This window comes from Pezoporus occidentalis, unplaced genomic scaffold (assembly GCF_034315485.1).
Source record: "Pezoporus occidentalis ecotype Australia unplaced genomic scaffold, CSIRO_AGI_Poc_V1 ctg183, whole genome shotgun sequence".
Taxonomy (NCBI): Eukaryota; Metazoa; Chordata; class Aves; order Psittaciformes; family Psittacidae; genus Pezoporus; species Pezoporus occidentalis.
Genome location: NW_026913673.1, coordinates 1,607,768 through 1,631,728, shown reverse-complemented (window position 1 = coordinate 1,631,728; position 23,961 = coordinate 1,607,768). Strand labels below are relative to the sequence as shown.

Here is a 23,961-nt window from a genome sequence, read left to right as displayed (position 1 = left end):
CCCCACCCCTGCCTGCCGGTGACCGCGTCCACCGCCGGGACGGCACCGGTGCCACTGCCAGGGAACAGTGCTGGAGCCCGACCTCAGACCAGCACTGATGGCACCCAGGGGCTGGGTTTGCCCCTGGATGAAGCGGAGCCTCGCCCGGTGCCTGTACCTTGGGATGCCCCCCGAGCGGTCAACATTCCTGCCTGTCCTGTGTGTCCTGCTGCAGCGCACACTGGCATAAGGAAAAGCAGCTTTGGGGGTTATTGGGGGGGAGGGAAGGTCTTTTAAATGAAATTGGGGTTCTTAGCAAAGTCCTTCAGCTGACAGGGCTCCCTTGGCTGCTGGTCCCTTGGGAGGAGCATGGTTACCCTGGATTTGGGATGAGCTCCAGCACATTACACTTCAGAAGGAAAAAAGGTACAGGTGTGAGGCACTGGCACCATCATTAGTTAACTCTCCCATTAAAACATCTCTTCCTATTTATCTATATTAAAAGAGGAACTGTAAAATGTGAACTACCTTTAAGACCATCATTGGGGTAAGCTCTCCAGTGCTAGTTAGACCAGATCCACTACAGTGTTTGTGTACTAGGGATTGACTGTGCTTCCAACCAGAATTCCACCTTTTCTGAGCTTTTACTAGTGTCAGGAGGCCCATGAAAATACAAAAGTGTAGCAATAAGCTGGGGCCTGGGCTGGGTCAGCCTGTGGGGATGGGTGCTTACCTGCCACACACGTTCCTCACCTGCTCCAAGAGTGATCATTGGGATTACCAGAAATCATTTCTCTTACATTCCCATCTTCCCGTGTGCAGGCAGTGATGGAGAAAAACCTCTGCTCGGATGCACTGGACCAAGATTTCCTTGTGCGTTTCTAACCCCACTGCTGGCTGTGGCTCTGGCCTTTTCCCCTCCCCTGTGTTCTGCTGCAGTTTCCCACTCCTACAAAAGGGATTAGCACTTACACAACGGGATGCTCGTGTCTGCAAACCCCTCTGAGTAAGCAGGGCAGGAGGAGCAGAGGTGTTTGAGCAGCTGCGTTGTGGTCTCCTCTCTTAACCTCCTCTGAGAAGGGCTTTTCACGCAGTTTGCTGGCCAGGTCTAAAGGAATTGGGCACAAAGGCAAAGCAAGCAGGGAACTGCCCTCCAGAATCCTGCCCTGACACCGTGGTGGTCCCAGAGCCATCCCCGCAGCCTTCCAGGGCACAGGGGCAGCCCTGAAACATTCTTTCCCCTCCACTCCTCCCAGGTAACAAGACAGACACTGACCCAGAGCGCTGCTCCCCCCCCAGCCCCAGGACACAGGCAGGAGGGCTCTGGGCTCCCACAGGCAGAGCCCAGCCTTGGCGACGCGCTCACAGGGTCCCATTGGCACTTGTCAGCGGGCTCTGCGGTGCGCAGGCCTCACGGTGCCGCAGCACCCGTCATTGCCTGGCTGTGGCGCTGAGCAGCGTCGGTCCAGTCACGCTTTGTTAAATAAATAAGGTACAGGTAAGACAGCGGGGCCTGGGTTCCGCAGGCGCTTGTGTTTATCCATCACCTCCCTCGGGTCTCTGGCCGAGGAACGCGCTTCCTCTGGTCAGTGTGATTGGAAACAATACAGATGTCCCGGTGGCAGCGCTCCCTGAGCCTCCCGGTCGCGGTACAGTGGGCGCAGTCAAGCAGACAAAGGGCAATTCTGAGCTGCTGCTTTTTATCCTCCACTGTACCGGGCAGGGGCAGCGTGGGAAATCGATGCTCTTACGTTGACGAAGGGGAGTCCATTGTGGAAAGGATCCGCACGATCTCTGCTCGCTGCGTGGGTGATATATGCTGGGTCATGTGCACTATGGAATCCATGGCAACCTCCGGATTGGCCTGGACCAGGCTGGAAAGAGGCGAGAGTTAAGTGAGGGCAGCCCCGGCACTTGAACCCGAGAGAGCTGGGAGCACCCGCACCCACACCCCGCCATCACAGAGCCCCAGCTGCAGAGAGACTGGTGGAAAGGATGGTGAGAGATGCCCTGAGTCAGCAGACATGGGGCCCTGCACCCACCGGAGCATCGCTCCCCGGAGCTCTTGGAGCTGCTTTAAAAGGGGCCTCCAGTTTAAGAAATAAAAATGACCAAACAAGATCTGTTTGAATTCGGCCTCGTTTGTCTTGTGAGGGTCAAACTGGCTCCAATGGAGAGAGAGAAACTCCTGCAAGGAGGAGCAGATGATGCTCTACCCGTTATTTGGTGTAGTTCTGAAGAGCACTCAAAGGGAGCTGGGCTCTAAGACACTGAGCAGAGAGGAAACCAGTGCAAGAGGTCAGGGGCTAATAAAAATGAAGGTAAGGAAAGGTATGGATATTCCAGCCATGTGTGGGCAGCACAGCTCAGGGCTGAGCTCTCTTGGCTTTAGGAGAGAACGTACATATATATGTGTGTATGTATATATATGTATAGGTATGTATATATATGCATATATGCATGTGTGTATAAACGTATATATGTGTGTGTGTATGTATATGTGTGTGTATGTATGTGTATATATATGTGTGTAAATATGTATATGTGTGTATGTGTGTATATGTATGTATATATATGTGTCTATATGTATGTGTGTGTGTATGTGTGTGTGTGTATATGTATGTATATATATGTGTCTATATGTGTGTATATGTGTGTGTGTGTTTGTGTGTATGTATGTGTGTATGTGTGTGTGTATATGTATGTATATGTGTGTGTGTGTTTGTGTGTATGTATGTGTGTATGTGTGTGTGTATATGTATGTATATATATGTGTCTATATGTGTGTGTATGTATGTATATATATGTATGTGTCTATGTGTGTATGTGTGTGCGTGTGTGTATATGTATGTGTATATATGTGTGTGTCTATATGTATGTATATGTGTGTATGTGTGTGTGTATATGTATGTGTATATGTGTGTGTGTATGTTTGTGTGTGTGTATATGTGTGTGTGTATGTTTGTGTGTGTGTATATGTGTGTGTGTATGTATGTCTATGTGTGTGTATGTGTGTGTGTATGTGTGTGTATATGTATGTCTATGTGTGTGTATATGTGTGTGTATGTATGTGTGTGTGTTTGTATATGTATGTATATATATGTATGTGTCTATATGTGTGTATGTGTGTGTGTATATGTATGTATATATATGTATGTGTATGTATGTATGTGTGTGCGTGTATGTGTGTGTATATGTATGTGTATGTGTGTGTCTATATGTATGTGTGTGTGTATATGTATGTCTATATGTGTGTGTATATGTGTGTGTATGTGTGTATATGTGTGTGTATATGTATGTCTATGTGTGTGTATATGTGTGTGTGTATGTGTGTATATGTATGTCTATGTGTGTGTGTATGTGTGTTTGTATATGTATGTATATATATGTATGTGTCTATATGTGTGTATGTGTATGTGCGTGTATGTGTGTATGTATATATATGTATGTGTGTATGTGTGTGCGTGTATGTGTGTGTATATGTATGTGTGTGTGTATGTGTGTTTGTATGTGTGTGTGTGTGTATGTGTGTATATGTGTGTGTATATGTGTATGTATGTGTGTATGTGTATGTGTATATGTGTGTGTGTATGTGTGTATGTGTATGTGTGTATGTGTGTGTGTGTATATGTGTGCATGTGTATATGTGTGTGTGTGTTTGTATGTGTGTGTATATGTGTATATGTGTGTATGTGTATATATGTGTGTGTGTGTATGTGTATATGTGTGTATGTGTGTATATGTGTATGTGTATATGTGTGTATGTGTGTATATGTGTGTGTGTATATGTGTGTATGTGTATATGTGTGTGTGTATATGTGTGTATGTGTATATGTGTATGTGTGTATGTGTGTGTGTGTGTGTGTACGTGTGTGTACGTGTATATGTGTGTTTGTATGTGTTTGTGTGTATGTGTGTGCGTGTATATATCTAAGATAGTTTTCCATTACCTGACTCCAATGGAGTGTCTGTGCCCTGGCTCTGCCCCAGAAGAGGGCAGGGATGGCCCCAGAGGGTCCGATCCTCTGCTCACGTCCCTGCTGGTGTGTGATCCTGCTCCAGGCACGTGCAGTGTCCCGGCAGGGGCAGGAGCTGCAGCCGCAGCCCCGGCAGAGGCCGAGCTCCATAACCCAGGCCGTGCGCGGGCGCCTCACCTCCGGATCTGTTTGAGGATGTAATCCCTGGAGATGTATTTGATGTTTTCTCCCACCACGGAGCGAATTCCCTCCTCCTCTGTCAGCTGCTTCTCCAGCCACTCCACCAGGTCCTTGTTGCTGTCCCACAAGTAGCCCTGTGAACAAGCCCCACGCGTCACCCCGTGTCCTGCTCTGCCCTCCCCATGCACCCTTCCCAGCTCACAGTCAGTGGCAGGCAAGGGGGAACATTCGGGGTCTCCACATCCCCAAAAGCCTTGGTGCCAGCTCCCCCTTTTCTCCTTTGCAAGATCATTTCACCTGGTACTTGCCTGGTAGTTGCCTACATAATAACTCAGGAGTGTGTGAGACTCCTAATAGCCTGCTCGCTCCTCTCTGCTCCTCTCATTTTCTTTACAAATCATTTAAGAATCGTTTTGTTAATGGTTTCCGGAAAAGCAAGTACCACCATTAGCACTCATTCATATTTATGTCATTTTATTTGGGTAATTAAACACAAAGCTCCTCATTTAAAGGTGCACTATCCTTCTCTGTTATCACTAACCAAGTCAAAGTCAGAATGACTATGAGCTCGGTGCAATGCACCGTGGGGTGAGCGGGCACCCTCCTGGCGCAGCATAGGGCAGACCCCAGCAGCTGCAACAGGGAACCTTGGACACTTGGGATGCTCACAGCTGTGCCTGTGGCCTGACTGGGAGCAGAGTGATTTGGGGCTGCTTGTGAGCAGGAGGCAGGAGAATCCAATGGGTGTTTGCACCCAAAAGTGAAGCCTTCGGCTGGGGGGGATGCAGCGTCTTTGCAAGGGCCCTGGAAGCATCTTTCCCATCCTGCTGAGCTACGGCCCACGTCCTTAAACCCCAGAGAGGAGCACAAAGGCAGCACTCACCCATCCTCACTGCTCACCCCTCATTATACACTGAATTACCTGTTCCAAAGGCCAAGGAATTGTCTTCCCCTTCCCTGGGCTGCTCCAAAGCCGTGTTCCTCCGAATGATGATGGAGATGGTGCTGCACCCTCGGGTTAGAGCTGGCACTGCCATGAGCAGCCCCAAGCACAGACCCTACTCCAGCCCCAGCCCTACCTGACACTAATAAGAAACCTCCAGCATCGTGTCTATGACTGTGTGACCGCAGTGCTGTCACCTCAACCTCAGGATTTTGCTTATTTCATTGTTTTCCCTTATTACTCATTTAAACTCCAGGTTTTGCTCCTTGCCTCTGCCCCCAGACAGGCCAGAAACGCTCCGTGCATACAAAGCGAGGCCTGTGAAGCTGCCTTCACAGTTGCAGACCTGTGCAAAGCTCGATTTACCCAAGAATCCCAAAGCTTTTAGTTTAGGAGAATATTTAATACTCTTATTAATCATTTTTAATCCGTTTGCTTTTAATTAAGAAACAGCATGATGCTTTCCTATCAACATATGCCAGGGAGCAGATTAATTGTGGCTTAAGATAACTCTCCTTGATTGGTGTAATGTATTAGCTAACGAGATGCCCGCTTCTAAAGACACTGAGACACTACCTTATAAAGCCGCTGCCCCCCAGAGACACCCCCCCCAGAGCCCTCAGTGTTTGTGACTTCAAAAATAGAATCAAATCAAATCGAATCAACCACGGGCTCCGATTGGAGCCCTGACAAAAACACCCCGAGAGCAGTGCCAGGGATTGCGGCCTCCCCGGCTGAGCACCGTTAAAGGAGACCCGGCCCCAGCGCTGGGATGAGGCCGAGGATGGCGCCGAGGGGCGCCCAGATCCGTGTCCCGGCCTCGGACGGCTCCACAGGGTGTTAACAGCACTGCATGACCCAGGGAGGACAGCCAAGGGCTCCCCTGGGCTAAGTGAGATGTGGCAGTGGTGAAGGAGCACCAGGCCCTTGAGATCTGACCCCACCATCCCCAAGTTCCTGGCTCACCTCAAGTGCTTGTGGGCATGGCAAGTAAAACCCAGGCATCAAACCCGAACTCCACCTGGGAGAACCAACCCCTTGGTGAGAGCTTTCCCACTTACCTTCACTGTGCCTTCAACTTCCACAAACCACCGCCTCAGCATGGCCTGGATCTGCCCGTCGGTCAGCTCGGGATTGGCATCGTGGATCTTCTTTTTGACCACATCTTCCAGAAGAAGCCGTCTTAATCTCCAGTAGAAGAAGGTTCGGGAGGTTTTCCAGTCTAGAATATCCTGCCCAAGTGAAGGAGACAGGAGTGAGGGACGACACTTACATGGAGAATTACCTATCCCTTATTCCCACTGGCAAAACAGGCTTGCACAAGAGAAACACAAACACTCCCATGTCTGAGCTTTGAAGATTCCACCCATCGTCCCAATCAGGCCCAGAAAACGTGGGGTTTCAAATGGACATGGATCAGGTAGGGGTGCACAACACGCTGGTGTCCTGGGACCAGGACGCAGCTGGGGGGTGCAGAGGGTTTGCTCCTGTGGGAAGAGGCACTGGGGCTGGGTGAGGTGTTGACGGGCTTGGTGCTGGGTTACTCTGCGTGCACCAGACTCCCCATTCCTCCCGCATCAAACCCGCAGGGGCTGCCCCGTGGCACTCACCGTTATGACCCCCTTCTCCTGCATGCGGCCCGGCGTGTCGTGCAGGTCAGCAAACTGCATGGCTACCTGGTGGTAGATGGGAATCAGGAATTCCTCCCGCTCCTTCAGCTTCGTCTCCAGCTCTTTCCGGTCCGTGGGGCTCAGCTCAGGGGTACCTGCAACCAGGCACAGCCACATGTGAGAGATGGGGCAAAGCAGAGGGAGCCAGGGGGAAAGGCCACCAGCCCTGCAGAGCCCAGAGAATGGGAGTTTCCTCCGTCGGGATGAAGCCCAGACTGCACCTGGCCGGGACAAACACCAAGCATCAGCTCCCGGCAAGGCCAAGTAGAGCCACGTGTGAGGGTTCCAGCCTGGATTTCCTGCCACCAGTACTTAGGCAAGAGCTCCAAGGGAGAGCTCACCATGGAAACTCTTCCATTTAACCGCCAGCGAGCTGAGCCATCAATTAAGTGACATTTACTGGGCTTCCTCCTCAAAAAGCATAATGTCCCAACACAAAGCTCATTTAGCAGGAAACGGGGACAGTGTAAAACCACCTGCACAGCTCCAGGCTCTCCTGCAGGCTGGTTCCATCGGCATCCCTGCCTCAGCAAGCACAGACACACCGAGCACGAGCACGAGCAGCTCCTGACACAGGGCTTGGGCTCAGTGCAGGCCCTGCTCCTTCCTACTTTGCACTGCTTGTATCAAGCCATTTCCTTCCGGAGCTCCTCTTCCAAGCCAGAAGGGTTTGAACACACACACAGACATTCCCGAGCCACCGGCCAGACCCCATTCTTTCTAAGGCATTACGTGCCTCCCAACAGAAATGCTGCCCAGCCTCAGCATTGCAAGGAAGGTTTGAATTCAGAGCAGCTGCTCTTACAACCCCCACAGGCTGTGTCTATCCCCGTTTCCCTCACGGCTCCTCCGCTCCCTGGTTGGAACAGGCGCACCTCAGCCCGTCCGCTGGCACGCAGGCAGAGCAGGCAGGCCCAGGGATGATGGAGGTGAGATTAACAAATATGTCAATGTCTATTTTCTGCTTAATTTAAAAGCAGCGTCTATAAAGATTTTTGACTTCTGAACCCTGTTCTCCTGCAAGCAAGGAGGTAACAATGAGGAGGGGGGATAAAGAGTGATTATCCCATCATCGATCGTTTGTCAGGAGCATTTCTTATTCACTGCACTATTGTACAAAGCTAAGCTCCCGATCAATCCCGTAAGCCCCCTGTACAATTAAATATCTTGGAATGGGTTTCTTTCTTCCCCACTCGGATCTCGGGGCCTCGGGGTCCGTCAGGGAGCCGGGGCTTTCTTCAGTCATCTGGTGGTAAAAGGAAGTCTCCTTCCACAAATCTCACCTGGCACGGGGGGGAGCTAAAATATGGGATGCCTCTGCTCTAGAGGTACCTGACAGTTAATGAAACTGTGAAAGCTTAAATCATAGCAACGCTACCGAGCTCCGGGAGCGGACAGGCTGCTAATCAATAGGGAAACAAAAGCAGCAGCTCTCTGCAAGGGGCAGAGACACCGCGATGCAGGGCAGGACACTGCGATGCGCACAGCACGCGCAGGGCTTTGGCACCCAGGTGAGGCACGGTGGTGATTCGGAGGAAGGCAGAGCAGGGGTGACCTTCCCAACCTGGCAGCAGCACAAGGCACTGTCTAAGGCAGCACTCTACGTGCCATGAAACGTCACATTTGTCTTGGGCTGCGGTTTGCTCTGCAGGATCCGAGGGTGCTGGGATCTGTTGCATGGTGCTGGTATGGTTCCTGCTCTGGCAGGAGCAGAACAGGCCACGTAAACGTCTTAATTCTGCTCTCAACACCTCTAAAGCCTCCCCACAGCGGTGAAGGCACCAAAACCTCTCCATTCTGCAGTGTCTTTAGCTTTTTCTTTCCTCATCAGTAGCAAAACTGCCTTAAACAAGTTACAGAAGTGCTCTGGGAAGCACTAACACCAGGGTAAAAGGGCAAAAGCAGTGGCCAGGGCCTTGCCAAACCCCCCTGCACAAACAGACCCAGTTAAACCAACAAAACCCACTTTCAAACAGCACATAAGGAGTATTTAACCTAAAATGCTCCCAAATGCTCCCTGGGGGAAGCTGGCAGCTCCTGCCTGCCCATCTCCCCCATGGTCCCTTCCCTGGCCTATGTCCGTCTCCCCATGGGGTGATTCCAGCCTCCCCATCCCTGGCTTTGGGGGTTACAAACTCCTCCTAGTGCAGAGATGAGCTGCAGGCAGGGCACAGGGACCTGCACACACACTTTGCAGCCTGTGATGGTGGGGAGGTTTCAGTGCCCTCCCCACGCAGACAAATGCAAGAGCTGCAGCAATAAATCCCAGCGCCCCCTCTCCGATGCTGAATATCCATTTGCTCTCCTCTCCAAAAGTTAAGGGGAAGCATCCCAGCAGGGAAAGCAACACCTGAACTGGTCTGATTTGTGCCCCATTAAACAGAAAGGGCTCTGAGCATCCTCTGTATGTGCATGGGGCAGAGGGAGCCGCCAGCTGCGTAGGGCCGGCACCGAGCCCGCTGCAGTGCAGGGCAGTGGGTGCTGGGATAAGGCTCCTGCAGATGGGAATGGCTGGGCAGGACCAAGAATCATGGCTCCCATAACATTTAGTAGCAAAATGGCTTTCTTCAGTACAACCAGTTTAAGAGGTCAGACAAAAGGACTTCCAGAAACGTTGCTGTAGGTTCCCTCTGACTGCAGAGAGCCAGGAGGCTCCGGAGTCAATGTGATCGTTTGTGGTGCCCAAGATGGTAAAATGTGGGATTTCCTCCCTCGCCCTCAGCTCACAGCCTCAGCCAAGCATTTACGTCTCCATTTTCTTGCCTTTTCCTTAAACATTCACTCAAAGACCTGTGCAAAACCCAGCATCGAAGCCTCTGACCCAACTGCTCTGAGGAGATGGATCATCAATCGCTGTGTCTTTCCAGACTTAGGGAATGGTTTGGGTTGGAAGGGACCTTAAAGCTCATCCAGCTCCAACCCCTGCCACAGGCAGGGACACCTTCCACTAGAGCAGCTTGCTCCAAGCCCCTGCATCCAACCTGGCCTTGAACACTGCCAGGGATGGGCAACACCTGCAACTATAACCCCCCCACACACCAAATTTCACCTTCTCCCCCCTCTGCCTTTAACAAAGCTCTTGCCAGGCAAAAATCCAGCCAAGGCAGCAAGAAAGGCATCAGAGTGGGGGCTGCCCAGGGACACATCGGCCACCCCAGCCCCGGGGCTGCTGCAAGGGGAGGAGGAAGGTCACCGAGAGCCCCTCACGTCCCCGCACAGAGCGGCAGCTCCGGATTGCTGCTTGTTTCTTTAAATGAGGCTGCTTGTAATTGCTTCACTAAATATTCAGCAGGATTTATGTTGTAAAGGTGCAATAGGAAACAGCAGCGAAGGTCACACATGCCCATGACATGAGCTTGAAATATCCTTGTACGAGTGCACCGTGGGATGTTCTGCCCTGGTCCTTTCCACCTCTGTGCTCCTGAGACCTCACACTGGATCGCAGCAAAGGGGCAGGGATGCAACGCCAAAACATCCCTATTATGGGAGGAATGCAAGATGCCAGTGCCAGGAGGGAGCTGACAGAAAGCAGCGCTTGCTCTCCTAGACTCATGATAGGGAATTAACAACAATTTAAATGCAGCAGCACTTGCATACAGAAGCAGTTACTGGGAATCAGCATCTATGAGAAGACAAAGTTACAACCGCGCCGCCCGCGCTGGTCCAAGACGCGGTGAGCGATGGAATCGCAGCAGCAGCATCCTTCTTGCTTGTTGCTCAAGAGGACAACCAGCATTTTGATTAATTACAACACTGAACAAACCAACACCCCCAAACCCAGAACCAGTGGGCTTGAGAGACGCAATTTAACTTTCCATGCTAAAGCCTGGAAGGAGGCAGGATGGGATGGAAGAGCTCAGGCACTCAAGAAAAGAGGCTTGGCCCCAGGTCACCAGCAAAGTCCTTGCCCTGTGGTACAGTCAGATCATAGGATCAGCCAGAGGATATTCCCCCTATTACAACATGTATCAAGTGATGAACAGTTGCTTCCCTTTACTATGAGATAAATACCCAACAGGAGGAATATAGAAATGTAAAATCCAACCCTGCTCTAACCAGAGCCGTTTTGCCATTCTTTCCCTTCCCATTCCCCCCATCTGTGGCACGCATTCCACTGTGCCATGCCCAGAATCCCCATGACAAAGCTGATTTTCATTCTGCTTCCCCACATTTCACTCTAATTGTAATAAAGAAATAACATGGAATCTCTGCATTCCTAACCACAGCCTGAACCCTTTCTAGGTGATTTCTAGGCAACCACTGCTCCCCTTGCACATGGAGCTGTGCTCGCGGGCAGGACCAGGGCTCTCCTTCCCTCCCTTGCCCTCTGCTCCTCGCTGTTTGCTGGTTTGTAATAGCACAGCTCCTGAGTGACATTCTAACAAAACATGGGGCTAATAAAACATCGCAGCGACCGCGCCGGAGAATTGATAATGAATAGATTTATGTCAAATTATTCAATATCTGCCAGCCTTCCCTGCTCTCACACTCCTCAAGTGCAAGTCCAGCCCCGGCATCTCCAGATGCCTGCAATGAGACCACTGTCGCCCCCATCTCCCCACTGCTCTAAGCACGATGTAGAGCATCTCCCTCTCCCCTGCTCTTCAGCAGCTCCAGGGAGGGATGACAGCCACTCAGGGGTTAAAGAGAGGCAGTGAACCCCCAGCTAATGAGTAAGAATTCAGCAGGCAGTGTAAGATAAATGGAGCTTTCTCTGCTTCTGCTGGAGTCAGCATGAACTGCGGCCCTGCGGCTTGTTTGTGGCAAATGGAGTGCGCGAAATATCAAAGGGCAGTGATCCAGAAGAAGACCGACTTTGACAAATTTTAAATTGGCCAGAAAGAAAACCAGCAAAAAAAAAAATATAAAAAAAAAATAAATTATGCAATTCCCTGTGTCCTGCAATCCCTGCTATGGCACCGAATTAGTGGCAAAACAACTGCAATGATCACCCGACGTTGGGAGCAATTACGATCCATCTAAGGGAGATGCTTATCAGTGACTGAAGCTTTTAGAGCTCTGGGTATGTACAGTTGTAAGTGACTTGCTCTGGTGTTGCAGTCATTTTAATTAAAGTCTATGGAGCTTGCTGGGAGTAATTACCCTGTAGAGGAAGAGGGGGGAAAAAACTCCCTGAGCAGGCTCCTGCCTCCTCACACAGCGCTGGGTTGGATTTGTGGGGTTGGATTTGGAGACTGGGAGCAGAAAAGCATCTCCCCTCTTTCTCCCTGTGTTCTTTTCCAGTGATGCTGGTGCAGGTCCCACTGGTGTGACTCAAGGGTGCTCTGCAGGTGTCCTGCACCCACCCTGCGTGGCAGACCCCATGGAGGGGTAACCCAATAGTGAATTGGTGCGAGGCTCTGTTCCCCCCTTCCTCTACCGCTCCAGCATTTGAACACCATCAGCCCTCTTTGTGTCCACAGCCAGTGATTGCTCCTGGGAAAGGACTCACGGGGCAGTCCCTGCACACAAGACACTGTTTTGATGCAGAAGCAATAGGTTGGTTTGTGCTTTTTATGGTGGGTGAAGGTAAATACTCTCAGCAGCAGTGCTCCCGCTGTAGTGCCATTTATCTGCATGGACTGGAGCTGACTGCTCAGCACACTGCCTGCTCTAACCACACATCTGATTTGGAGCCTAGATCACCAGAGAGGCAGCTCTCCTGTGTTGGGCACGGAGGTGTAGCTGAGTCCTGACTGCATGGAACTCCACTTTAAACAGCCCTGACACTGCAAAGCATGAAACACCTTTGGAAAGCAATTGCTGGGACCCTGTGCTGGGTCTTCGCAATGCAGTGTGCTCACACTATCTGTTTAATGTAGGTTAAAAGTGAGGTTTGGTGAAATGAAGTCTCCTTGCTGCAACTACAAACATTAAACCTGGGTTTTCATTCCAACAGACACAAGCAGGTGGAACACCACATCCATCCTTTTGGGTACCTGCATCCTCCATGTCACGCAGTAACACAGAGCGTACACAAGCAAGACCTGAACTCACATAAAACTGCTGCCTTGTGCTGGTCTGCAAACTCCTGCTAACCCTACTTCCTGCCCGGAAAGCAATTGGCACAGGGAGAGAAAACAAAGGTGTCAAACACTACCATTAAAAAAAGAGAGGAAAATATCTTTGATGCTATCAAAGACCTCAGTAAGAGCCTGGTGTTCAGCAAACAGCCTCATTCCCAACACTCCCCACACCCCTCACAATTACTATTCTCTTCCCAAGACGTATCAGAATGGTTGTTTGCTGTGTAAGTTGTTGCACTGCCATAAATTAAAAAAAGCCCAATAATAAAATGTAACTGCAGCAATAGCCACGATTTATCAGTCATTTGCAGAACAGTTTTCCTCCTGAAGGATCCCAAAAGGCTTTATAAATTCAAACCATACCCACATAGCAGGCTTCTTCCACTGCTGAAATGGAGTCAATTTTGGAGGTAAAAAGAGGCTCTGCAAGATTATGCTCTTATAGTAAGAGCTAGTAAAGAACTATTTAAAGAGTCTATTCCCCTGAGAGAGCACATATCTGATATTAAGTGCATTTTGCTGAACACTCTCTATTTGGGGCTGTTGGGTATATACCAGGTGCTGGATTTGGAGCAGAGCAGTGATCCCACACAGGCAGCGATGTGCCAGTCACTGAGCACTGCACATCACCCGGGTGTTACTGAGGAGGGGAAGAGGATGTTTTATTCTCTTACAACTCAAGAGCAGACAGACATCATCACTCGAAACCACCTCAGACACACAGCGATAGTGCAGCAGCCCAAAATGTCTTTGGCTGGATTCTTAGTTATGCCAAATGCAACAGCACCACAATACCACATTAGCCTGTGGCAGGGGGTTGGAAGGAAATGAGCTTTAAGGTCCCTTCCAACACAGAACAGTCTGTGATTCAATGAGTCTATGAAATGAGGCCAGCAGAAAGGTAGGCCCACGAGCTTTTAGTGAGCTGAGCAATTGCTCAGATAGAAACTAGACTGGAGCATCTGTTGTAAGACCCGTTCCATTAAAAAAAGGAATCAGTTCAACAAGACATCACGTTACACACAGCCTCAGCATGCTAAACACACATGGAACTAGGGAATGGTTTGGGTTGAAAGGACCTTAAAGCTCATCCAGCTCCAACCCCTGCCATGAGCAGGGACACCTTCCACTAGAGCAGCTTGCTCCAAGCCCCTGTGTCCAACCTGGCCTTGAACACTGCCAGGGATGGGGCAGCCGCAGCTTCTCTGGGCACCCTGTGCCAGCGCCTCAGCACCCTCACAGGGAAGAGCTTCTGCCTCAGAGCTCATCTTGGTCTCCCCTCTGGCAGCACGGACGTACCCAGCCGCTCTGCCAGGCGGATGTAGACGGGGTCCACTCGCCTCATGGTCTTCACCAGATCCTTCCTCCGGAACTTGATTTCTACCGTCCCCTCGGGCTCCAGGATCCCTCCTCTGATCAGCGAGGGGAAAAGAGAAAAGAAAGGCACTTTCAGGTCATCAGACAAGGGGAAACATGCAATGGAATGGTTCAATGCTGGCTAGAAAGTGTGCAAGAAAAGAAGAGGGGAGGGAGACAAAACAAAGAGAAAGAGAGAACAAGAAAGAATCTTAGCTGTTATTTATCCAATGCACCAAATACACAGGAGGACACAGAAGCACGCCCACTCAACAAGCAATGCTCTCTGGCTGTATCATTTCAGACCACAGGTTTCTCTGTCTCGCTTCTTTTGAATAGAGAAGGAGGCAAGGGCAGAGGTTACAACTGGAAAGTGGCCAGGTCCTTCTAGCAATGAACTGCCACATTCTTAATGGAGAGCTTCTCACCCAGCCAGGGAGGGATGCTGCAAGGCAGGAGGTGCTGGAGGGAGCTGCCATACCTGCTCTCCCGGTCCGCATACATCTCCATGTGACGGGGGTTGATGGTGGGGTCAATGACAGCCCAGGAGCCTCCCCTCAGCTCTGCTTGAGGTGGGATGTAAATCAGCACAGGCTGACGGTACTCTCTGAGGCCGTCCACGATGTAGGCACCAAACTTGAGCACTTGGTCATACATGTCTGCAGGAGAAGGACATGGAGTTTGGAGTCAGAGTGTGTCAGTGCTCCAGCCCTACCCTGCTGGTCAAACCAGGAAAGAAATAGAGTTATTGAGCTCTTCTATCCACCTCCTGCTACAACACTGCAGGATCCAGGTGTCTTTATTGGACCTGGGCAAGACTTACTGCCTTCATGTAGAGTATATGGCACATTTTGTGGCACCAGACCTTTTACATATCTTTATACAAATGAAGCGTGTGGGGAAGGCTGTGATTCCTCTCTTCTTGCATTAGAATTTGTTTAAGGCATTTTGCTCCAGCTTAATAAGAACAACTCCTCTGTGTAAAGACAGTGCACTGAAAATATCAGCCCCAGAGGTGATTTAAATAAAAGAGACAAAAAGGAAGGCAAAAGAATTTGTGTGAGATGATATAGTTTATAATGGATGTAGTTTGTAATGGAAACAGGCACCCTTGAATATATATATATTTTGTTACACATAATTATATAGAGAATATCAAATCAAATATACAAGAAACGAAAAATACTTATTAGGATCATCTAGTCCATCTCTTTGCTCACACAGGACCATATCCTACCTTTCTTTCCCAGTGCTTTTTAAAGCGTTCATTCAGAAATACCAAACACTAAATCTACTACTTCTTCAGGGGCATATCCACAGCCAAGCAGATGAAGTTTCCCTCAGTATTCAACCAAACTTCTCACCCTTCCCCATCCCCATTCATTTCACATTACTCCTCCTCCCATCACCCTACATAACCTCTCCATTCCTCTGGGTTTGCTATAAACAGCAGTAGGCTTTTCAGTGGGTTTTTTTCCCTTAGACACACTATAGGCGTTCATTTCTCACATCTCCCAGGCCTGTGTTTTCAATCCCCTTCATCATGTTTGTTCTCTGCTCAGCATCTCCCAGTTTACCTCATTTTTGGGGCATTAAAATACCAGTGCATAGAGCAGACAAACCAAACATGCTGCATGTATGTACCACACACACAGGCTGGCCATCAGCGTTACATCACTGAGACACTTCCATACATCTAAAATCCTTCATCACTTGAGAAAACCATCATTTCTGGCAAGAAAGAGACTCCAGCAAGGTCCCCTTGTCCTTTAACCCTCACTTTAATGTTAAGCATTAATATGAGCATAATTAAGCACTTAATTCTTTGGGAAATACACACAGTTTTATATACTACACACAGTAACATACATAGAGCAAGTGAGAGGTGTATATAAACTGTGTGCAGATGCATACATAAAGTGTGTGTGCATATACATATTAGATGTATGAAAGCACCATAGGCACTGATGTGACCTCTCCAGTTCATTTCCAAGGTTACTGTCCGAGTACCCAACTAAAGGAAGGCCATGTTACTTAAGGAATGTCAAATGCTGATGAAGAAAAGAACAAATTACTGCCTCCAATTGTCACTGAACATCAATGCTGGCAGAGACAGTGGGGACTGAGAACCAAACAAACCTCCCAACCTTTTCCTTTTGTCCTGGGCAAAGAAGAAAAGGCCTCAAAAGGGGTGATAAATTTATTACTAATTATACAATTATTTTATTATGTAGTGCTAGTAATAAAGTACTTCAAGTACTTTCAGCTAATTCCAGAGTTAAGAAAATAATTGCTTGATTCAAATTATTTTAACGGAATTAATTCTTTACTAGACATTTTTTACTAGTGCTACATAATAAAATAATTGTGTAATTAGCAATACATTTGTCACTCCTGCCAAGGGTATATATTTTACCCAGGTTAAGAGTAGAAGAAAAGCACCACTCCTTGTTTGAAGGAGGCAGAGAGGGAGGAGGAGCATCTGAGAGGACGAACTCGATGCTTTCCATGCACAGCTCCAAATCTCTTCCAGGTTTACCTGGCATTGGCAAGGTCAGGGAAGTCTTTCTGTGCCCACAGTACCTTCAGGATTGGACTTTCAAAGCTATCCAGCAGCTATGTGGTTCTGTGCACAGTTACTCCTTTGGGGATACTGCACCACAGCACTTCCCAAAGCCTTAGTTAATATTTTATATCTGTATTTATGCCAACCATGGGCTTCTGCACACTTGAAACCTCTGCTGAGGTCCTGGCCCTGCTGCTGCACTCCTGAGCTACAGATACACCTCAGTACTTCCACACCTGTCTGCAGGGCATCTCTCCTTATGGTAAGTGCTGCCACCACGAACACCAAGTCCTGCTCAAATAAGAAAGAGACAATCAACTGAAGGGTCCCTGCAGTGCCACATGCAGCTCCAGGCCATGGAACCTGCTGAGCTCCAGAGATGAGCCAAGGGGAACTGAGCGCCCACAAGCTAAGGAGGGTTCCTGCTCTTGTGCAGGGTTCTCTCCTCCCCTCATCCCAACTGTACAATCTGCCTACACTTACCACTTCAGCAAAGTGGGGACTCCTAAAGAATGCCTTGGTAGGTGCAGCTTGATAAACTGTTAGTACTGGAACTAATACACTATGCTTGAAACAAAACCCAAGCACTTCCATCCTCATCTCCACAGCAAAGAACTTCACACACATTTTAGGCACAGGCTGCTCTTGCAAGGAAGTGGCTTATGTTGAGACTGGAAAAATGAAACACTCTATTTCTGAGCCAAATTTAATTCTTGTGTTCATTTAAACCTCATATAACAAGCCACCTGCAACACAAAAATGCTGCAGGAGTCCTTGAGGAAGGTTCCCAGCACCCGTTCCCATTCCCTGCCTGCCTGCTCAGCTGCAGCGTGCATCCGCGTCTACTACACACAGACGTGAGAGCTGCTGGAAGCTGTTATCATCACACTGGATGTGTAAATATTGGCCGTGGGATGCATCAAGCATGCTAGAGAGGCTGCAGACAGCTTTCTGCATCTCCATTGCGTCGGGCAGCGTGCCCTGAACCTCCAAAGCTGGAACGGATCTCATCAGCTTGGCTGGATTATCCGATAGGACCTGAAGGTAAACACCAGGCACATATTGGCTGCAGACACATAATGTCCCTCCTAAACCCATTAGGTACAAGCAATACCACCATTCAACAGCCAGGTAATCAGAGATTTAAACCAGCCTTTTCATTCTGCTGCATCTATTATATACAGATAGATATTTATTGTTATTTATAACCTGTCCCAGGCAAAAAAAAATCAGTAAAACATGAAAAACCAACTGCGAGTGACCCTGTAGCACAAGCTGCGGTTTAATGTCGTGGGGATTTGCATGCTATCAAACTATTCATGCTATCAAACTATTCATGCCATCAAACTATTCATGCCGAGCCCAAGACCCTGGTGCTAATTTCCAGTGAATTTCACGCTTGATGTCTCCCCGTCGTGGGTCACTGCCGGTTCGCCTAAATAAACCCCTTCCAAATGGCTCCTCCACCTAAAGATTCCAGCCAGTGCTTATAATTTAATTTTGCATTATGCTGAAGAGCCTTCTGGCCAGAGAGAGCTCGTTGGGGAAACCACCACCACCCTTGTGAGCCGCCTTTATTGATGTTAGTTAGTTACTTATTTGATGGCTTGAATTAGACCTCCCAGGCCGACCAGGGAAGAGGGTTGATTTTTCTGTTTCTCTCTTTTTTTCCCCCCCTCTCCCCCTCCACTAATGTCAATTTTCAGCATAGCAAGAGCTGTCTCTAATCTTTTCCTACTCATTACACACAATTTTGGAGTCATTTTACCCACAGTGCAGTCGGCTCCTGGCAGTGTGTTTGTGTGCACTGAGGGGTGGCATAATTGTTTATTTTCCCTCCCTGCATAATCCCCAGCCAGCACTGAAACCAAACCTGCAAACAACTCCCCAAGGAGCACCAGGAGCAGCAGCAGAGACCTGCACTTGCTGTGCCAGCCCCAACAGCAACCCAGAGGCAGGAGAACACAAGGACCAAGGTGCAAACTACAATGGGTCCTCCTCCTCCCAGTTTGGCTGGAACGTGAAGGATACACAATATAAGTATTGGCAATCCTTGTAGTGCCTTTTCCACCTTGGGTTTCTGGTCTCAACTCTAAAGCTAAGCTCAGTTTATAGAGTTCACAGAGGAACACAGCCAAGGGCACTGTCAAAGCTGACAAAACTTAGTAAAACAAAATGATACTTAACCAACCCTTGGCAAAGTTACATCAACAGCTTCCCCCTAAGCTGTGCAGTAAGGAAAGCAAGTCACAAAGGGAGTACAGCAGCAGCACATGGAGCAGAAACCAGCCTGAAAGGTAGCAGGTATTTTCCAGAGGAAAGAATTTTGCCATCTTCCATCTTTGCAGCTGCAAACTCAATGGCATTGCTTTCTGCAGCTTCTGCCTTTGCCACCCTGTGAGTCTGTCCGGAGCAGGAACTCTCACCGTGATAGTGCATCTCTAACTCCTCTCCTGTGTTGGTAACTGCCACGTGCAGTAAGAGGCTGTAATCTTTTACTTATTTAGATTTTATAGTATCAATCTCCCATTCTTGGCACTTCACGACATTTAAAGCAGCAATGTGGTACAAAATGTAACTGCTGGTACATTAACTGAGCAGTTTATAGCTGCTCACTTCCTCTGAACATCGCCACCACCAAGAGAGTGAGCTGGGAGACAGTCCTTGATAGGAAAACATTACAGTGGGAAGAATCATCATTGAGACAGTGTTGACAGAAGATACCTGTACATTTTTGATAGGCAATGCTGTTGGCTTCCCCAGCCCCACGTTTAAGCTGAGGCAGAAGGATATAAAGCTTTTTGAGCAGAAGGGGTTTCCTGAGATTAGTGTTTAACTAACCCAGGTTGGCAGCTGTAAATTCTGTCAGCAACTAGACCACTGTTAACATCCAATTACCTGTTCTCACTGCAGATGAGACTTGCCTGGACTCAATCTTCAAGGTCTTTTCCAATCTAAATGATTTTATGATTCTACAATTCTATGATCTTGCCAGTTCCTGTAACTGTGTATGAGCTTATGTATAAAAATACAGTTGCGCTGCATCTTTTGGGAAGAACTTGATACCAATTTGCACCTTGTATAGTCTGCGTTATTCCTGCCACCTGCCTATTAAAGACAAGACACACATGGAGAAGAGAGGAATGAAAACCTTGGTCACCACACCTACTGCTGCATGGTATGTCCCTTTGCTCTGCAAGTTCACAGGTACAAGCTGTCATCACAGCTAAGCCACAGCAGGGAACAGCAGAAGTTTCCTGGCCAGTGAAAGACAGCCCACACTAAGGACCACACCAAAAGGGGATCCAAACTGATGGTTACCTTTCATCCCACCAGAGAAGCCTCTCCAGTTTGCAAAGACCATCAAGGGCAGCCCTTCTCTGTTGAAGTCATTGATAGCCTGTGCAGTCTTGAAGGCAGAGTCAGGGAACCACACCTGACCAGCCTGCTGGATTATCTGTTGGGAATGGAAGAAGACTGGTAAGCCTTGAGATACATTCATGTAAGAGTTAGCGTAAAACCACAGAAATAGACAGAACAAGAGCTATGATGTGGAATTAGCAATGAGGAGCATGAAATGGTTGGGATCCGCTTTCCCACAGAAAAATCAGGACAATCCTTTTGTCACCACATCATTTAAGGCCAGGCTGGATGAGGCTTTGAGGAACCTGGTCTAGTGGAAGGTGTCCCTGCCTGAGGCAGGGGATTGGAATTACACAGACTAAGGGAAGCAGGACTGTTGGGGAATGTGCCTCCTGTCCAGTCACTCTTCCCAGCAACTACCAGGCATCAGCGCCTTATCAAGGAACACCTGTACTTTCTGCCCCACATTTGGGGGTGGAAAATCCCATCAAGGCAAGGGCCCCTTCCCGAGGACAAAGAAGCCCTGAGCACACATTCAACCCACCTTGGCCTCCGAGTCCAGGTTTGCAGGATCTGCAGGGATGCTGAGCTCCACCGTCCTTGTTTCTACGGCAACAACTCCTACAGGTATTCCTCCCAGCCTGGGCATGAGCAACACAAATCAAACCTCAGATTTCAACATGTTATTTCTGATTTGCACATCAAATACACAAGAGAGACAAGGGATGGAAGCAAACGGTGGGAGCAGCATTCCCTCCTCTTTGAAGAGTTTAGGCATGTGGCTGGAGAATTCCAGAGCAGAAGTCACAGCTCTCAAAGCAAAATCTAGCTCTAAAAACTAGGACATACCTCACCAAAAATTCAACAGAATGAAGCAAAGCCCGAAGTTTGAATGATACCACTGCATCTTCACCATCCTTCACCTGACACTGATACCCCTGACCATGAGAAACAAGCATGAAGACCCCAGCCTTCCCAGGCTCTGCTTTCTCAAGAGCTGTCAGCTGAAGAAGCACATCTGCAGGCTGCACGTCTATGCAATGCTGATGTCTCAGCCACCCTAAACCTGCTCTGCTTACGAAAACTCCCTTTCCCAAGTGGTTAGGGTGAAAGGTGGGGACAAGGTTTGGGTTTGCCCTTCTGCTGTGGGATGCTGCAGGGGTGGGAAGGGTGCAGTGACACCGAGGAGGATTCTCAGCTCTGCTTTCACTGTATCTAACAGCTCCTGCAGACAAAGAGCATCTTTTGCTTGTGCTGACAAGTGCTTACTCCCAGGCCGGGAGTCCCAGCAGAGCCAACACTCTCTGCTCAACCACCCCAAGCTGGATGACACGGCTGCAGGCAGAGAGAGTGACAAGGCCCATGTGCACATGGGGGTTGAAAATATTCCCATTCACTATGATTAAGAGTCTGCCTAGAAACCCGTAATTGCAGAAGCCGTCTTAAATCGGTAACTTATAACTTCCATATTAGGGCCCATGTGACCTAATAAAGAACATCTTTATCCAAGTATTACAGTTATTTATTGAACTTGAAAACAGCTCAAAACAACTTCTGTTTTCCATAATACTTCATATAAATTTTATCAGGCTAGCACATGAAGATGCTACATCTTGTTTTATAGTGTGTCCCTGGACAAGTTGCCATAGAATAATAAAAGACAATTTACAGCCACCAGCACACATATTCCAAACATACATACAAAAGATGAGTTTTGGCAGCACTTACAGTAACAATCCCAGAGGAATACACTCAGATTTGGGTTTTTTTCAAATGCCACTGCTTTTGAAAGAAGTGGGTTTCATTTGTTATATATACTTGTTATGTGAGAGTCCATTCAAAGCAACTTGGAATTCGTCAGAAGAAAGGAAGATGAGAATGGGCCTTCCAGCTTTACCAAATCATTGATTTCCCCTCATTCCCCAGCACACTGCTTAGCATAAAAGCCTTTAAATAATTATAGGACCTTGTGAGATAAAACTTTAGTTCACATGGTAGATAAAAATACCAAAGTGTATCAAAAGGTGGCACGACATCCCAAATTCTGGGGCCACGTGTGCTACCATCATAACAGAGATAAGAAGCAGCACTGGCTCATGGTGATGCACCCTGGTCAGAGCCTCAGTGTGCTCTGTGTTCCCGGAGCAGTGGTGTCTTTCCCTGTCCCCCTGCTCTGGCAACCAAACACAGCATCACCAGGGACACCCTGGTGCTACGGCCAGTCCTTGAGTAACCGATTTGGTGAGGCTTGAGGCTGATGGAGTCAGCCCCCAGGGGTGGCCACTGGAATTCCAGAAGGAATTCCACCGGTATCAGGTGCTGTGGCTCTGGATTGTTGGTACTGTGATACTGACAGTGCGGGAGGTGAAAGAAATACACGGTTTTTCTTTAATGCAGACTTCTGCTGGGAACTAAGGCCCTCTGAACACCCATCATGCACAGGCACGACTGTATCTCATCGAGTGTAACACCTGCAGCATCCAGGATCCCATTCACACATTTCAGGGTTTTTTTCTTCCCTCTCACTTGCTTGCAAAGAAGGAAAAAACCAAAAGGCTGACAATTAACCAAAGCCACTGACATCAGTGAGGAGCTGGGAGCTGCTGGAGGCAAGAGGATGAAGCTCTGTCTGGAGAGGAGAGCTGCCGGTAGCCTGAGGAGTGACAAAGAATAAGGATGCTGCATCTGGACAGCTCAAGCACTTCTATTGGAAACTCGAGGGAGATAAATGTACTCCTTCAGAATGGCTTTACTCTGAGAGGAACAGACAATCAGATCAGGAAACTCACAGTGCCATTAGAGGGGGGCAAAAAACTAAAGCAGCAGCTAGCAAAGAGGTGGCTGAGGGGGTTTTGAGCCCAGCTCTGATCTGCATCCTCTCAAAACACAGGATCCTTTCTCCAGGCTTCTGCTTCCTGCCAGCTCTGAGATCACAGATGTGCAACACTGAGAATGATCCATGCTGGAAATGTTTCCAAGGCACGGATCTAAACTCTAGGCCGTGGGGAACAGTTTAGAATCCTGCAGCAGAGCCACTTGGCAGCAAGGTGAGGGGAAAGGACTCCCTCTGGGGAGTATCCTGTTCAAGTAATGACTTATTTTCAGTCATCACTACAGCCATCAACTTCCAAAGGATGGCCCAGAAAAATGCAAAACACAACAAAAACTTGATTTCTAAAGACATCTAAAACACCCCTTAGCATTTACCTGGCTCTACCAACCACTACTGTCTGTGCCCAGGGCTGCATGATCTCCAGGAACGAGCCATTGTCAAAGAAACCACTCAGCCACTGTCCTTTTTGACCTAAAGGGAAGGGAACAGAAATGGAAATATAAGGGGAGGGAAGCAAACAAGAGACAATATCAAAGCAGCAACTGAAACTTGCTTGGAAATGCCAACTGGAGGAGGCAGCACCATCTCTTTATTTATTTATTTTTAAATAGATTATAATATAAGGGAACATTAGACAGCTGAGCATTTGTCTGCCTTCAGCCATCATGTCTTTATTTCATTTGCTAGCCTGCATAAAGACAGTAATTTATCAGCAAAAGCATCATTTATTGTTAAACGATGGGGTTCGGATAGCAGAGGGACTTCACATGCCTTTAAATAAATAACTGTTTTTTTCAAGACACTGCAAACATTTGTCAAAAGGCAGTAAAGTCATTAAAGATGGTTTTCAAAATGCTTATTTCTATTTGGGAACTTTTCTCACATTTTTTCCTCTTGATTCTGCCTCATCTTTCCTTCAAAGAAGGAACGCTGAAGAAATCCAGGAACTAGACATAAAAACTCCTGTGGTGTTTTAAAACCAGACCACACACCTGAGCATGTTTCCCATGCTTCTTTTAGGAAGTCTGGTATGAAATATTCCAATACCAAAAGCCTCCTTGCTCCACA

At 48.3% G+C, this 23,961-nt stretch overlaps 1 protein-coding gene across 6 annotated transcripts in view; it reads right to left on the bottom strand.

The window, feature by feature from the left end:
- Window positions 1–1,481: 1,481 nt before the first annotated feature.
- The window catches only part of ACACA (acetyl-CoA carboxylase alpha), a 113,981-nt gene continuing 91,501 nt past the window's right edge, over window positions 1,482–23,961 (bottom strand). For all 6 annotated transcript variants that reach the window (XM_062615755.1, XM_062615758.1, XM_062615756.1 and 3 more), the window contains 9 exons: window positions 23,268–23,364; window positions 20,605–20,701; window positions 20,019–20,154; window positions 14,613–14,790; window positions 14,075–14,187; window positions 6,690–6,844; window positions 6,141–6,311; window positions 4,134–4,270; window positions 1,482–1,853 (listed from right to left, as the gene is read on the bottom strand). In XM_062615755.1, coding sequence (XP_062471739.1) covers window positions 1,727–1,853; window positions 4,134–4,270; window positions 6,141–6,311; window positions 6,690–6,844; window positions 14,075–14,187; window positions 14,613–14,790; window positions 20,019–20,154; window positions 20,605–20,701; window positions 23,268–23,364 — 1,211 coding nt within the window. In that variant the 3' untranslated portion in view covers window positions 1,482–1,726. The remainder of the gene's footprint in view (window positions 1,854–4,133; window positions 4,271–6,140; window positions 6,312–6,689; window positions 6,845–14,074; window positions 14,188–14,612; window positions 14,791–20,018; window positions 20,155–20,604; window positions 20,702–23,267; window positions 23,365–23,961) is intronic.